General features: G+C 39.2%; 1 protein-coding gene across 6 annotated transcripts in view; it reads right to left on the bottom strand.

The window, feature by feature from the left end:
• Positions 1–17,087, bottom strand: part of NNT (nicotinamide nucleotide transhydrogenase) — a 91,144-nt gene that overhangs the window by 30,746 nt on the left and 43,311 nt on the right. For all 6 annotated transcript variants that reach the window (XM_027605424.2, XM_027605419.1, XM_027605421.1 and 3 more), the window contains 10 exons: positions 15,860–15,993; positions 15,376–15,567; positions 14,307–14,460; positions 11,267–11,428; positions 10,139–10,249; positions 8,588–8,733; positions 7,163–7,358; positions 4,405–4,638; positions 3,116–3,276; positions 581–760 (listed from right to left, as the gene is read on the bottom strand). In XM_027605424.2, the coding sequence (XP_027461225.1) occupies positions 581–760; positions 3,116–3,276; positions 4,405–4,638; positions 7,163–7,358; positions 8,588–8,733; positions 10,139–10,249; positions 11,267–11,428; positions 14,307–14,460; positions 15,376–15,567; positions 15,860–15,993 (1,670 nt within the window). The remainder of the gene's footprint in view (positions 1–580; positions 761–3,115; positions 3,277–4,404; positions 4,639–7,162; positions 7,359–8,587; positions 8,734–10,138; positions 10,250–11,266; positions 11,429–14,306; positions 14,461–15,375; positions 15,568–15,859; positions 15,994–17,087) is intronic.

Consider the following 17,087-nt stretch of genomic DNA (forward strand, 5'->3'; position numbering starts at 1 on the left):
GCCCCTAAAAAGCAGCTTAAACAAGAAAATTACTTAGAATATAGTAAGAATATAGTAAGATGAAAAGAATAAAATGGAAGGGCGGTGGGTGGGGGGATGGGGTAACCAGGTGATGGGCATTAAGGAGGGCAGGTGTTGTGATGAGCTCTGGGTGTTATATGCAACCAATGAATTGTTGAACACTGCATCAAAAACTAATGATGTTTAATACGCTGGCTAATTGAACATAATAAAAAAAGAAAGAAAAAAGAATAAAATGTAAAATAGTATACAGTATGATACGTAAATACACAGATATGCAGTAAAGAAAGAAACAGAATAGAAAGAAATAAACCAAAATCTTAAGTGCTTATCTCCAGATGGAGGGAGTCAGATTTTTTTAATCTTGATATTTAATTTTCCTAATTATCAACACTTGGGGACTTTAAAAGCAGTCTTGGAGATTAGAATGAAACACTCTGATATTTCTACTGAAGAAAAATAAGAACTGACATAGTCGTTTTTTACTGCAAATAAAGTAACAAACATATCCTTATTTTCAGAACACCATTTCCTTTTTGTTCAAACACCTGTTTCTTACCACACACATGATGTAGGACAAGATAGCGCCAGAGGAGCCTATGAGTGCCCCCACAATGGTCAGCAGGTTGTTGTTCAGCAGGAAGCCCTCCGCACACAGGGCCCAGCCTGAGTAGCTGTTCAGCACAGTGATGACGACGGGCATGTCCGCACCCCCGATAGCAGCTGTCAAAGTCACACCCTAGGATGAAATCCAACATGGAAATCAAAATTAATAAAATAAAAATAAAACCTCTGACACTGGACATCTTGGTTCTTAATCATTCTGGTTTTCCAATTAATATATTTATCTTGAAGTTCCACGGGGTAATGACCAAGTGCCTCCCATCTGATCAATTCTCCCACAGATATAACACGTTTAAACACTGAACCACCCCCTTCCCCGAAATATCCCTAAATCCCTCACAGGCAGTGATGAAAAGCAGGCAGAAACTAGAGAGGGGTCTGCACTTGAAAAAAAGTAACAGCACTGAGTGAATTTCCCAGTTTTTATGGCGTTAATGTAAGGGTAGGCCCCTGGTAGTGCCAAGAGAAACAGCTAAATCTGAAATATAAGCCCATAGTCTTGCTAGTTTCAAGGTCCTAGGATAGGATTTAGGGTGACTACAGCAGCTGCAAAGTGAGAAGGGAAACTACAGAGGAGCAGGCTAAAGAGAGGGAGCCCCAAATTCTATGTATGAACTCTGCCCAAAACTCTGGCTCTTTATGCATGTGGGCAGACTCCAAGCAAACCTATTAAGGATAAAATAATAACAGATTTCAGCTGCTCCCACCATAAGGGAGCCAGATTTGAAATCTGATGCAGCCAAGTTAGCTGCCTACAAAAATAAATAAAAAATAATGATCAATACTCCTTGGAGGAATACAACAGAATCCAAAGTCTCTCTAGTGCAACCCCAAATCACTAAACACAGGAAAGGGAAAAGAACGATGGGGAGAAAGATTTTTGCTTTTTATTCCACAAACACCTATGTATTTTGAGTTTAAGATGTGAATGTATTCATGTACTACCTAATGAAGTCAAAAGCAATTAAAATAGTCCACAAAATATTTTATTTTAGTCATTCTCATATAAGCATAAAGTACCTCTTAAATATCAAATTCACCTCTTCTCAAAAATAGTAATTCTTAAAGTTTTGCATTTCTGTGCTGTTGGTTTTATTTTGAGACATTCAGCTTTACTGGATAAAAAAAAATATCAAAACCGTTTTTCTTTTCTTTAAAATAAAACAAAAGCCAGTGCTATATATATAAGCCAGAAAAAAAATGGACTGTCAGTAGTTATAAAAAGAGTTTTAAGTTAATTTTCAGACTTTTCTTTTCTTTTCTTTTTTTAAGCAGCCTCCATGCCCAGTGTGGAGCCTAACACTGGGCTTGAACTCACAACCCTGAGATCAAGACCTGACCTGAGATCAAGAGTCAGACACTTAACTGTCTGAGCCACCCAGGAGCCCCTACTTTTCAGACTTCTAAAGTTTCTCTGGCAAAATCAGTCCTCTTAGGATTACATAAAAATAAGTATCATTTTAGGGCCCCTGGTTGGCTCAGTCGTTAAGCGTCTGATTTCGGCTCAGGTCATGGTCCCAGGGTCCTGGGATCGAGCCCCGCATCAGGCTCCCTGCTCAGCGGGAAGCCTGCTTCTCCCTCTCCTACTCCCCCTGCTTGTGTTCCCTCTCTCGCTGTCTCTCTCTGTCAAATAAATAAAATAAAAATAAAAAAATAAGTATCATTTTTAACACTGTAAATCTTCAATCAAGCAGCCAGTATGTATTTGATAAGCAATTACTGTATGTCTAATTTTGTGCTAAGCACTACAAATTATTTTAAAAACCTAAAACAAACCAATGTCTACAACGTAGACTCCAGACTAGACAAACATGAAGGAACTGGTGAATAATAGCTGTTTTGCAAAAGCATCCTACACTGATATAATAAAATGCTATATTGTAGCATATAGACACCCAGATAATACTGTATGTATCAATATAATAAATGCAAAAATCAGAGAGGGAGAAGAGGACCATACCTATCATGAAAGACTTCCCTGAACTCCCCCACTGAACACACAGGGTTTATTAACTGCATCTCATTTTATATAATTCTTTAACTTGGTATCATAACTTCCATTAAATGAGAGCGCAACTAATGGGCAGGGAGTATCTGACCCTTATTGCATAAAACCCAAAGCACCATTTTGTGGGCCTTGTCACAATAAGTAGGCACCTAATGAACAGAACTGAAACACTTGGCTTTTTAAAATTCCCATTCACCAACACATTGATCCAGGGAAAAGACCCCAGAGCAATAAAGATGTCACCCGACAACTTTGAAAGGAACCATTCAGTGGAGAGAAAGAGTGGTTTTCTTCTTACACTTTTTTGTATTTTCCAGATTCTAAAAAGAAGAACATGTAACATCATTCTAAAACGTGTTTATTCCATCAAGGGTCTTGAAGAGCTAGAAATAGGTTAGACTGCAATCTAATAAAATATGCCAGTTCCTCATTGAGGACATGCTTTCCACCCCAACTTCTTACCATGACAGCAGAGAGAGCCGACACAGAGCCCAGACAGGTAATGCCCATGGTAAAGCTAGGGTCCATCATGAATGGGATTATTCCACCCACACTAGCAGCCAGCAGGCCTGCATTAAGTAAGTGCCTCCCAGGAAGCAGGAGAGGGGCAGATTTCAAGATACCTAGGACCAAGTGCAAGTCAGTCAGAAGCTAGCACATGTCATGAAAAACCCCCTCACACACTCTCTCTCTCACACACACACACACACACACACACACACACACTCTCTCTTAAGTGCATGTCATTTAATCCTTAACTACCAAAATTAAATATCAGAATTCTAAAAAATGGTCCTGAAACATAAAAGCAAATTAGGGCTCTTACACGTAACAAATGTTAACAGAAGTAGGAAAAGTATGGCTCAACTTAACTGTTCTTTACTTTGATCACACAACAATTTCTTTACTCTTTGTCCTAGCATCTTAAAAAGTTACATTTTTCCCGTATGACCAACACAGAAGTTGTTAAGTGTGGTTTCATTTATTTAAAACTTCAAAACAGAGTCCTAGCACATTAGCATTTCTGATTCTATCAACTGAGCCCAAGGGAGCAGAGCCCCAGTTTGCTAGTTGTTTTTGAAACAAAGCATGAGACAAGAGCATTGGAGGCTTGAAGTTCTTTTGTGATTTTTAAGTTTCATGGAAGTTCTCTATTTAATTTTATGGCTTGATTACTCAGAGGAAAAGACCAGATTTTTATATCACAAGCTAGTTTCTCTATAGACTCACTTATTCATGAAAACACTGAAAACAAACTCTGTGAGGTTTGGGGGTTCTTTCTCCCACTTCCAGTCTCAGCCATGAGAAGTAGCAAAAGATGGTAAGCCAGAGCCGAAAAATGTGTATGTGTTCAAAATAAGTACGTATGGTGATCACACAAACTTATTCAACAAGCTTCTCTCTATTCTGGAAAATGTATAAAGTTCATTTCTGTGAACAGGCATCCCTAACTAAGGATTAGGAAGATGTAGTTTTGTTCACATGTATTATCAATTGTCAACTAGTCCTGCTACCCCAATTTCTGTGCACTAGCCATCTGCAGAAGAAATCGCTTCAAAGCTTTGTGAGCTCTGTAATCAATGAAGGGAAGCAATCTCGATGTGGAGGAAGGGTCTTTTAGATATCTCTCAGCGCTATATAAATTCTTCACCTAACAGGTTCTACCATGAAGCCATTTTCTGAAACTGACACAGACCCTCAAGCCCTGTAAACAGTAGCTATTGACCCCTCTGTGATGTGGCATCACTTACCCTGCAGCTTTCCGTAGGCAACAAGAGAGCCACTAAACGTGACACCACCGATGTAAGTACCGAGGTAGGCCACGATCTTGGTGAGATTTGCAGCTGCATCCATGGCAAAATGTGGATATTCTACAATGTACTCAGCTATGCAAGTAAGCACAGCTGCCAAGCCCACTAAGCTGTGGAATGCAGCAACTAATTGAGGTAAATCAGAAATCTGGATGCGTTTGGCAATTGTCAATCCTGTTGGGAAACGAAAGTCAAAGAGAAATTAAAACTCAATAGACCTTTGAGAGGCAACTACAATAAAGCCAACACCTGAGTATTATTCAGCCATAAAAAAGATGGAAATCTTGCCATTTGTGAAAATATTGATGAACCTTGAGGGTATTATGCTAGGGGAAATAAGTCAGTCAGAGAAAGACAAATACCATATGATCTCACTTATATATGAAATCTGAAAAAAAAAAAAACGACAACAAAAAAAACCGGGGCACCTGGGTGACTCAGTCAGTTAGGCGTCCAACTCTTGGTTTCAGCTCAGGTCATGATCTCAGGGTCATGGGATTGAGCCCTGCATCAGGCTCTGCACTCAGCGGGGAGTCTGCTTGTCCCTCTCCCTTTGCTCACTTGCTCTCTCTCACTTTCTCTCAAATAAATAAATAAAATCTTAAAAAAAAAAAAAACAAGTTCATAGATACTGTGAACAGATTGGTGGTTGCTAGAGAAACGGGATGGGAGGTGGGCAAAATAGGTGAAGCTTCCAGTTATAAAAGAAGTCATAGGGATATAATGTACAGCATGCTGACTATAATTAATAAATCTGTATCACATATTTGAAAGCTGCTAAGAGAGTAGATCTTAAAAGTTCTCATCACAAGAAAGAAAATTCTGCAACTATGTATGGTGACAGATGTTTACTAGACTTACTGTGATCATTTTGCTATAAATACAGATACAGAATCATTATTTTACACATCTGAAACTAATATGTCAATTATACCTCAATTTTATTTATTTTTAGAAAGAACACATGCATACAGGAAGGGGCAGACGGAGAGAGAGAATCCCAAGCAGGCTCCGTGCTGAGCGTGGAGCCTGACACAGGACTCGATCTCACCACCCTGAGATCATGACCTAAGCTGAAATCAACAGTCAGACGCTTAACTGACTGAGCCACCCAGGCGCCCCAACTATACTTCAATTTTTTAAAAAAGGACCACATTTAAGGATTTCCATCCTTATCCCTAATAAGTATTTATCTGCTTCCTAATATGGGCTAAATATTCTCTTACAAGGACTATACAGAAGGTAAGGACACTGGCTATGTATACCCTTTCAAAATAGCAGGTTTTCTCAACACACCTAATGAAGATCCAGCTCCAAAAACCCAAACACACAACACTAACACATGCCTCTTCCATCACAACCTGCAAACACTCCCCTAACACTTCTTCAGATTACTTGAGGCTCCAACCAAACCCTTACATTCTCCCCACTGCATGAATAACCCAAGCTCTCTTCTCCACAAGCCAAAACTTGCTCCTGAGCACGGGAGAAAACAGCTGAAATATGAAGGCCTGTGTTTTCAGGTGGGTGAGTGGGAGCCGTGTCCAAAGGTAAAGAAATGCAAATACCTGGGTAGTCAATGTCCAAATAAGGAGACTCTTATTTGGACATTGTATGTATGGCTCTAGGTAGGTGATAGAGAAGGGGTGCACCTCAGAACATTTGCTAAGATCTTGTCTAGAGGTTTTCCTGCCATGAACCTACAGCACATTTTCCTTCGTTCCTTTCCAGGGACTATCAAGAAAGGACACAAAACTTTCCTGGGGAAGTATAAAAGGAGTCCTAAAGCTATTGTTATACCAGTAAATATATAACCACCAGCTCCTCAGGATAAAAACATGTGCATATATAAATATGTCCAAGAATTTTTAATGATATAAGGTAGCACATAATTTTCAAATAATAAAATATATGGTACTCTTTATTGTAAACCCCATATTGCCAATTGACTTTCACAGAATGTACTTGTTGACTTTTGCCAAACTCTTGTCAAATCTGTCACCAACCTAGTGTTTGCAACTGATGAAATGAGTGTAGTTCCCACGGGAATGTTGGCTGACATTTTTGTTTGCACTGACAAAAGTGAAACGAGGTATATGTGAGAACCTCACTCACTGTCAACAATGTGAGCAACAGCTTGACTCTGATAATAGTTTTCAAATACTGGAAGAATATTTGCTCAATTTTTGTGATATTCACAATGTAATGGCTACAGAAACAGCACACTTTTAAGTTTAAGCTGCATTATTAATATTTTCTCCATCACTTTCTTAGGTCTGGACAATCAACGAAATAATAAATGAAATCCAGATTTGTAGCATTTGTTGATTTCCATGGTGTAAATGCAACCACCATGGTCAATTTCAAGCTACCAATGCATGTCATTAAAGATGGAGTTGGGAAGAGATGGACAAAAGCCTACCTTTACACAGTATTTTTAAAACCAGATATAATATGGGTAATCTCAGGAGCATAGAAAATAAAATCTAACAAATTAATTAGAAAGTTATGAATAATGTAATTAACTTTGTGTCTAATATATTTATTTTGGTGAAGAATCATAGTTGGTATAATTCTCATTAAAATACAAACATTTTAAAACATTTAACATTGAGTAAGTAGGTCAACTATGTCCAAAGAGTGCGCTAAAAAAATGGGTATGTGTTCCCATAAAGGCAGATTTCCACCAAGTGCTTACCAATGGTACCGCCCAAAGCCATTGCTCCAGACATCTGAGCTAACAATTCTGGGGATGGTTTTAGGCCTCCGAGGGTGGCTGCCAGGCCTCCAGCCACCCCAATCATGCCCAATGCATTGCCAAGACGAGCTGTTCCCTGGGTGGAAAGGCCGGCCAGGGCACCAACACAGCACAGACCTGAGCCCAGATACATGATCTTTTTAAACGAAAGGGAAGAGAAGAGAGAAAGAGAGAGAGAGAGACTATCAAAACTTCCAGTCTATTAGCATAGGGAGGACTTCTCTTGAGGAAACATGATTTCCTAAGAACAATTTTAAATTCAGACAATAGAGGGACCAGTCGGACTTCTTCTTTGAATATTTCAATATATTTTCCTATCCATCAGGCATATTAATAAATTAAATACCTTAGATTGTACTTGCAATTATACCATTTATGTAAATTGGTTTCTTTTTGGATTTGATAGCATGCACAAATGCATATAAAAGTACCTAAATTTAAACAGAGTTATGATGGGACCTGACCAAACACTATAAAGGAGCCAACCCCTGATGCTGTAAATGCCAGGGACCATACATACATTTTACTCAAGTCAGCCCCATGAGATTCACAGAAGTTGAAGGAATCATCATCCTCATTTTGCAAAAAGAGAAAACCAAAGCTTGAAAAGTTTACATAATTCTTCCAAGGTCACATGATCAGAAAATAGCAAATCTGGGATTCAGACATGGGTTTCTCTGACATACCACTCCAACTCCTCTCAAAAAAGATTTTGTTCACTCAACAAGTAAGAAATGTTGTAAACAGCAGAAACCAAGGGACACATGATTTTTCTGTTGTCAGGTGCAATCTTGTGGTAGGCATCGAAAAGTGATAAAAAATACTGAGTTCAGAACAAAGTTAAGTCTCTATTATAATCATATTGAGAGATGGAACTTTCGAAGTTCAACTTGATTATTTCTGTTTTTTTATAAACATTCATTTTTACACTGTCTTTTTTAGATGAATTGAGATAACATCTCCTGGTTACAAGAGATGATGCACTGAATCTGTGGAAGAAAGTAAATAGGAAAAGAACTAATAGTATTTAACAGAAAAATTTCAGATTCTGTTACTGATTATTTCACTGTATTCCTACAACAATCCATCCAAGTATAAAACAACCTTTTGACACTTTTTACAAGTAGAAAACCTGAGGGACAAACAGGTAAACCCATGTTAGCACATTCAGGTAGCAGGCAAATCTGTTTCTAGAATCCAGGGTCGTGAACCTTAGGGGATAGGAATGCTCTATTTGACCAAGATGTTTCTAGAGTTATTATTGTATTTGCTTGGTAGAGCCTGAATTGTGGTAATGATAATGTTAAATCTAGTTGGAAAGAAAACACGGTGGCAAAAATAAAAATTCTCCAAATAGTCTCTTACTTGTTCAATGTTATAACCACTGTAGAGGGCAGCTAAATATCCTCCAACGAAGGTTCCAGCAGGGAGCAGATACACGTAATTGTATTCTGGGGGATCTGTGGGACGCTTGAACATGTCCAGCATTCTCTGGGTCACCAGAAAGCCGCCTGACCAAAGTAAATATGAAACAGAAAGAGGTATTTTGAGCAACATGATTTTTAAACTGGTACAATTTTTCTATTTTAAGCACATCTTTATCTCCTAGGGATAAATATATTAAGTAACATTTTAGAACCTCAAAATTAAAACTTATTCTATCACTCAAGCCAGTTTCATTGAAGGTGGGGAACCCTATATTCAGGAAGAAGACTTGCAATCAGAGTACAGAACCAACTATTTCTGCCTGACTACAAGTAAATAGGCATTCAAACAGCTTGGGAATGCAAAAGATCAAAGGCTAGTGTTTTTTTCAAATAGGTTACTCTGTTTGTTAAACCTATAATAACTGATAAAAGAAAAAAATGCCACATCAACAGGCACCGGATTTCTTGGACATATTAACTAATTTTTAGCTACAAAATAGCATCAAATGAGCTACACAAGTGATGTGCTAGGCTTTCCGTTTTCAGAAACACAGGCTAGGATAAGGCAAAGGCTAAAGTTTTTATCTAGAAGTATACTCATTTACAGATGTTATGGTGATAGCTACAAGTCGACGTGATTCAAAACTATGCATTCAATAACTTTCCAGTTAACTTGTAGCAAGACAATCATTTGCTTGTTTATTTTGGGGCACTGAGGAAGGGGGTGTTCTATCAAATAGTTTCTAAAAATTACAAATGAGCAAAATAAGTTTTCTTCATAGAGAGCATTTATGGTCTGAGTGAAACAATTTTTAAAGGCACAGTTAAATTCTTAAAATCCAAATGTCTAAAAAAGTCCAAATGTCTATTCTATAATGAATATATTTGCTTCTCATGTCTCCATTAAAAATAGCACTCTAGGGGCACCTGGGTGGCTCAGTCATTAAGCGTCTGCCTTCAGCTCGGGTCATGATCCCAGGGTCCTGGGATCGAGCCCCACATTGGGCTCCCTGCTCAGCAGGAAGCCTGCTTCTCCCTCTCCCACTCCCCCTGCTTGTGTTCCCTCTCTCACTGTGTCTCTCTGTCAAATAAATAAAAAATAAAATCTTTAAAAAAAAATAGCACTCTAGGGGCGCCTGGGTGGCTCAGTCATTAAGCGTTTGCCTTCGGCTCAGGTCATGATCCCACGGTCCTGGGATCGAGCCTCACATCGGGCTCCTTGCTCAGCGGGAAGCCTGCTTCTCCCTCTCCCACTCCCCCTGCTTGTGTTCCCTCTCTTGCTATGTACCTCTCTGTCAAATAAATAAACAAAATCTTAAAAAAAAAAAATAGCACTCTAGGGGGGCGCCTGGCTGGCTCAGTCAGAAAAGTATGCGACTCTTGATCTCGGGGTCGTGAGTTCAAGCCCCACGCTAGGTGTAGAGCTTGCTGAAATTTTTTTTTTTTTTAAATAGCACTCTGGGCTCTCTCACCACCACTGCCATCATACCTGCAATGTTGACTGAGGAAATAAACGTAGCAAGAGCGGCAAGGCCCTGAGAAGTTGTGGAAGGATACAAATGTCCTCCCATCAGTGCCAACCCACCAACTGCAGTCAACCCTAGGAAGAAAGAAGCAAGATGGTGAATGGTTACAGAGACAAGGCCAAATGAAGTATCACAGCTGTAGGATCTCACATGGACAGACACAACGGAGAAAGTCCTCACGCACCATTGTCACTGAAGTACTCTTGTGGGCAAACAGTCAACAAAACTTTTTCTCCTTCTGCATAAAAATTTGGCCTCCCTTTAACTTTCTAGCTCTGTTCCCCTGATAAAGATCTAAATTGATAATGTTATTGGATAAGAGGTAAAAAGGGACCGCGGGTGGATAAACTGCTTCTGAACTGGAAGAAACTATGCATGAACTAGAAATATATGATGGCGAAGCCATGACGTTGACCTTTCCAGAGTATGGTGCCCCTTGGAATTAGCCATGTTCCCGGCAGAGCCCCTAGCAGCTGTGCCTAGAGCCCTGCAGCACGAGGCTTCCAAGCCAGGGCTGGCCCCACACCTTCCCAGGTGGGTCTCACTCCTCAGATCTGAGCATCACTGGGGGCCAAAGAGAAGAGCTCTTGGACACCACAGGGACCACTGTGAAGACTCGCACCACCAGTCTGATGTTCGGCTGATGCTCAGGGGATGCTCGGCTACCCTGGCTGGCCAGCTGGTCACTCAAAGGCTTCAGAGTGAATCTGATGACAGGTATGGCCTACTTACCACAGACTTGCTAGGCTGGGGATATTTAGGTGAATCTAAGAGCCCCTAAAGGATGCTACAATTACGATTCTGTGATATCAGAGGAATACTTTCTTTAAAGGAAATTACAATCAAAAGGAAGAACAATGGCCCTGCCCTGCTTGAAATGGGAGCAGCCCCAAGGCCTGACAAGCTTGCTGGGCCCCTCACTTCTAGACCCACCCTCACCCCCTCGGGGAGCCCAAACCACCACAACCACCACCTCAAGAGGCCAAGCCATACAATTTGTAAACAAAGACTTTGGAAACCTCATTGAAAGCAGTTGCAGAGTTGAATAAGCCCATGAAAACCTAAAATGAGGGGAAACGAGAGGAGCAAACCTGAGATTGCATTAGTCACAGACATCAGTGGTGAGTGGAGAGCAGGGGTCACTCCCCAGACGGTGTGGTAGCCCACAATGCCGGCCAAGCCAAAAGTGGTCACCATCTGGGAAAAGGCTAAATTGGGCGCCACAATGCCCAAACCCAGCATCCCAGTGAGACCTACAGAAAGAGAAGAGTATGAGCTGACCTCCAATTATCTCAACATTAAAAGCATGCACACCCACACACAAACATGTGCAACAGTCAATGCTTTTAAATTCTACACCCGATAATGAGTCTGCCAATAATGAGATTTTTTACATATTTCGTGATGGGGGCCAGGGGAGGTTAAAGGTATTATGAACAAAACTTAACTTCCTGACCACCACCTCCCAAAATAAAATAAGCTGTAAAGATCTAGTAAAATTTATGAGTCACCTTAATAACAATTTCCCCATTGTCCTCTTTCCTGTTTTGACTTTCACTGACGATGCCACACGTGTTTATACAAGTGCTTTTGTTCCAGAATTACAGACCTCCACAGGATCTACCAAAGCATTTTCTACTTGGGCAAGACACGACCTTTACAAGACAGGACTTTTTTGAAGCCAATTTCATGTCACTCAGCTTTGGCTGAGGAAGAGGGATTTTAAGAGTAGGAAGGATTTCATTCACTCCAGCACCTCCCCAAAACATATGGCCTCCACCTCCCACCCCCCCACCCCCCGGGACAGAGGTTTTGCAATTGCTCCTGAAGCTGGACTGGACTGCTGGCCAGGGCAGTCAGCTCCAGCCTCAACACCAAGTCAGCAAACAGGATTTTACAAAGAAAAGGAAAAAAAAATACAAATTAAATTAAGAATGTGCAGAATACAAACAGTCAGCTCTGAACATACATCTTTAATTATTGCCTTCCCTAATAGCAAACATGTGGATGGCTGTTCTGCAACAGAAGGAAGGGTTACCTAGTGGTCAGTAAAAACAGAATGCGAATGGGGGACCAGGGAGCTGGAATTCAACTTTCTTGAGTAAGGTACTTTTTTTTCCCCGTGATATGAAGTATTTCTTTATAAGTGGCACAGCTAGAACATCTAGGAATTGACATTAATTTTACTTTAGATCATGTAATAAGACTTCAGTTTTAATTTATATTTCCCTACGCACATATAAAATGCCCAGGGTTCCAATACATGGCCTGTTAACCATCTGGAGGGAGAGTAGACAGAATATTGTTTTGTGTTCTAGTTAAACATCAGAGAAGCTGTATAGAGTTGTGGTTAAGAATATGTTTTCATAAGCCAGATTGCCTCCTTCAAACTGTGGGTCTACTGCTTGCTAGCTGTGTGATTTCAGGCAAGCTACTTAACTTCTCTGTGCTATAGTATCATCATCTGTAAAATTATTAACCCTCTCTGTCCTCAGCTGGAGAAAGAAAATAATAATATGCCCACCTCACTGAGGTCTTGTAAAGAGTAAATAGGTTAAGGCATATGAAGTGTTTAGTGCAATGCCTAGCATTCATTAAATGACCACGTTAATCAAGCAGCACTAATTATAATCTGGAGTCCATTCTTTTGTTGGGCATCTAAGATAGAAATCACCTATCTAAAGGTTTTTTTTATCAACTCTTTAGTAAACTAATGTCTTTTCTATAGTATATTTCACAATGTCAACTATGCTATTTCTATACTGTTTGTAACAAAGGAAAGAGAAAGGCAGAGAAAAAAGAAAGGGAAAAAAAAGCAAATCATATTCTTTGGAGAATGCTATTCAAATGGATTTCTAACACACACATAAAAGAAAAATGCTTGTTTTTATTATAAAGGAGGAAGTTTAAGGTAAAGAAAAACAAATAGGAGGCCATTCTTTTATTCCCTAAAATATGCTAATGCCCTATCTATTAAAATGCAATAAACCTTCACTTAACAAATGAGAGAGAAACCTAGAAAAATAAACCATCATACATGCCGCACTGTATTTCCTCACAAATCGCAAAGAGAAATGGAAATTTACAATCCTTCCAAGAATCCTCTCCAGGTACAATATAATAATCTGGTTTCTTTTTTTTTTTTTTAACAAGTAAGTGCAAGTAGGGACACTGCCCCATTTATTCACCATGTTCACAACTAGAGGCTTTCAGTCATTTTGCTGAGACTCGCTCTTTATTCAAGGAGAGTTACATATTTCTCTTTCAAACATCTGGGCTCGCATGGGAATTTGGAGAATGCTGAGGCTACAAGAATTGTGTGCCTGGTGCTGGTCCTTAATTCTTTATAGTTTGCTTTTGTTTTGTTTTTGCTTTGGCTCCAAGTAGATCTAAATATTTTTAATTCATTCGATGAGAGAGAAACCAATTTAAAACCAAATGTCCCTATTTCAGACTCTTAACAATTCATAACCAGAATGAATATTTACCACTATTTTACAGTGATTGCTTAATGTTTTCATAAAGGCGAACTAAAAAGCAAAGAATTTGTGTTAAACTGTAAAGAAATGAAAACTTAAAAATTGAATTTTTTTTACTAGGTGAAGAACTTAGGATGTTAGACAAACGGTCAAGGGCCATACCTGTCTCCTACTGTTTATTCTTCAACACAAATATGTGGTTCCCCAGTCTTACCCAACGTGCAGATGATCACAACTGATGTTTTATAACTCGTAAAGATAAATAAATAACCATATTTACAGGCACTTAACACCAACACAATCTGACACAGATCACTACTCGATATACTTGATGTAAGCCAAAACTCTTAACAGCTATATTTTAAATGTTTTCTATGAAAGAAAAGCACTAACAGCCCGTCTATGCTTTCACACACATTCATGCCAGTATCCAGCAAACACCTGGATCTCTGGGGTCAGCCATCAGTGCAGTCTCCAAGGCCGCGGAGGTGAGGCTAGTAACACATTTACAAAAACTTGCTTCTAACAGGCCCACTTCCTCATGGAATCCAAAGGAGGACAACAGGATCTCATTCACTAATTTTGACAATTATATGCATTTCTTACAAAATCCAAACAATCAGGACTCAACCCTCATGAATGGGGTCCTCACCTGCTGTATATGCAGAAGCCGTAGTCATTGTCTTCCTGAAGGGGGTGATGGTAGCTGCTTTCTCAGCTTCCAGCTCAGCCACTGTCTTCGGTTTTACTGGGGCACCTTGAGGAATATTTTTCGGGGTGGGAGCAGGGAAAATTACGTCACCATCCTAATAGAAATTAGAAAAATAGAAATTTTTTTAACAGTCAATCCAGCATTTCAAAAACACAGAAGACAGTGACTCTCCTGGGGGGGAGGGACTGTTCTTTTAAATATAATTTTTTAAAAGATTTATTTTTTTTTAAGATTTTATTTATTTATTTGACAGAGAGAGAGAGAGAGAGAGAGAGAGAGAGAGAGAGAGAGAGAGAGACAGTGAGAGAGGGAACACAAGCAGGGAGAGTGAGAGAGGGAGAAGCAGGCTTCCCGAGGAGCAGGGAGCCCGATGCGGGGCTCAATCCCAAGACCCCGGGATCATGACCTGAGCCGAAGGCAGACACTTAATGACTGAGCCACCCAGGCGCCCCTACAAGATTTATTTTTAAGCAATCGCTACACCCAATGTGTAGCTTGAACTTATAACCCCGAGATCAAGCATGGCATGCTCTATTGACTGAGCCAGCCAGGAGCCTCTTATATATAATCTTAAATAAATTCATGTCATTTATAACTTATTTTATATAAATACATATGTGTATATAAATATAGAATGTTTGTTATGCATGGATACACAATTTCTATGTGCACAGAACATATATGGAAAAACATAGATCAATCCCCTAAAAGGAGATAGGTGGCAAGGGGAAAGTTTAATTTTTACTTTATTCAGTTCTGGTTTTTTGTTTTGTTTGCTTCTGTTTTTCAAAAGCAATGCATATTTCAGATGAGTTCGTGTGTATATAAGCCTTTGTGATTTTTTCTTTAAATCGTTCTGCATTTATAAACACTTTTTATTGGTATAAACCCAACACATCAACCCTTTATTAGACTATATCTCCATTCCAAATTAGGATCCTTCCATAAACAGAAATCCTAAAACACATTTCTAATGAAAACTCAGAAAGGAACAGGTCTCTTTACTTACCTTCATCACTACAGTTCCTCTAATGACATGACCCATCGTACCAAAGTCAAAGTCGTCTTTCACTTCAAAATAAAAATTATCTTTGTCAGGGCTGATGGCCTTCAGGAGCTTGGTGATGTTGTTGGAATATAAGGTGCTGGCCTGCGTGGCCATTCGGCTGGGAAGGTCTGTGTAGCCTATGTGAGTAACTCCCTACATGAACAAAAATGCAGTCAGAAAGGTCTAATTGTATCTGTTCACATTCCTTCTAGGACACTCCTCAGTCATCGTCAAGGCTAAGCTGTGAAATTACATACCTTTATAAATATATACATGTCTCACAAACAAATACAGATTTCAAAAAGAGCTTTCAATGTGCCTGTTTTTAATTTTAAAAATTTTCAGGACTCAGTTTCTCTGACTACCTTAAAGGAATAAACACTCCCTTACAAATCACTAAAGACATGGGAGATGGTTCGTAGATAGAAGAAGCTGTTTGGTATACCTTATGAACATAAAGTTCTCCCGGCTTAGTGGTTTCAAAGTTTCCGCCAGCCTCAGCAGCTAAATCCACAACAACTGAGCCTTCCTTCATTGACTCAATCATCTCTTTACTAAATAAAACTGGAGCTTTTTTACCTGATAAAATCAAAGAGAACAGTACAAATTATATTATATTTTTTACAACTTTATTTCCTAATTATTACAGTAGTCTCTGGACACTAAAAAATGTAACATCTGAAATATTAACTCTTTCAAGATACCCCGAAAGTCCATCACCAGGTGAAACTGGTCATCCTCCCAGGAAGAAACATGATAAGTATGAACTGCAAAGCCAATATGCAGAGGGATCTTGCCGTTCGTTTACTTAGTACTGCTCTTCCAAACTGGTTTACATCCAGGACCATTCATGAAGACATAAACATTTTGCCTGTTTCTTTTTGAATGCAAAATAGTAAGCTATTAAGAAAACTGTGCACCTGAATTGGACAACTCATAAAGATCACAAATGTCAAGGGAATAGTCAATAGTAATTTATGAATTACAAAATGGAATATTTCCAAACATCTTAACAAACTTCACCAGATTTTCCCACATATTATACTAAGCTACCTTCATTTATCACAGGATAACTTCAAGGAGAGAAAGGGAAATGCCACGAAATGAAAACAATAGGAAATCCCAGTTTGGGATTGGGAATCATGCATACACTTTTATTCCCCCCTCAACACTGTTTATTCTGCCTCTGATGAGTCAAGCCCTATACCTGGTGCCCAGAATATACTGGTAGATAAAGAGAAAAGATCCTGTTCTTATGGAACCCTCTAGTCATGAGATAGTTGAGATAGTTCCCATTTTAAATTCATTCACTAATTCTTACATAAGATAAAGCACCAAACATAAGGATTTTTCAAGCTAACCTAGATTAGTTATGTTCAACAGGGCCCACATTGTCAGAATATCACCGTGTTCAAGTTTCATAGAACAATATATACCTAAGCCAAAAGACAAAGGAAATAAACTTGTGAGATTGGTAGTAGGAAAGCAGAGGGTTAATAGCCTAAGTATCTTTATCTCCTCTTTTAAAAAGTTTTCAACTCTTTTTCTTTTAAAGATTTTATTTATTTATTTGAGAGAGAGAGAATGAGAGATAGAAAGCACGAGAGGGAAGAGGGTCAGAGGGAGAAGCAGACTCCCTGCTGAGCAGGGAGCCCAATGTGGGACTTGATCCC

This window comes from Zalophus californianus, chromosome 5 (genome assembly GCF_009762305.2).
Source record: "Zalophus californianus isolate mZalCal1 chromosome 5, mZalCal1.pri.v2, whole genome shotgun sequence".
In the NCBI taxonomy this organism is placed as follows: Eukaryota; Metazoa; Chordata; class Mammalia; order Carnivora; family Otariidae; genus Zalophus; species Zalophus californianus.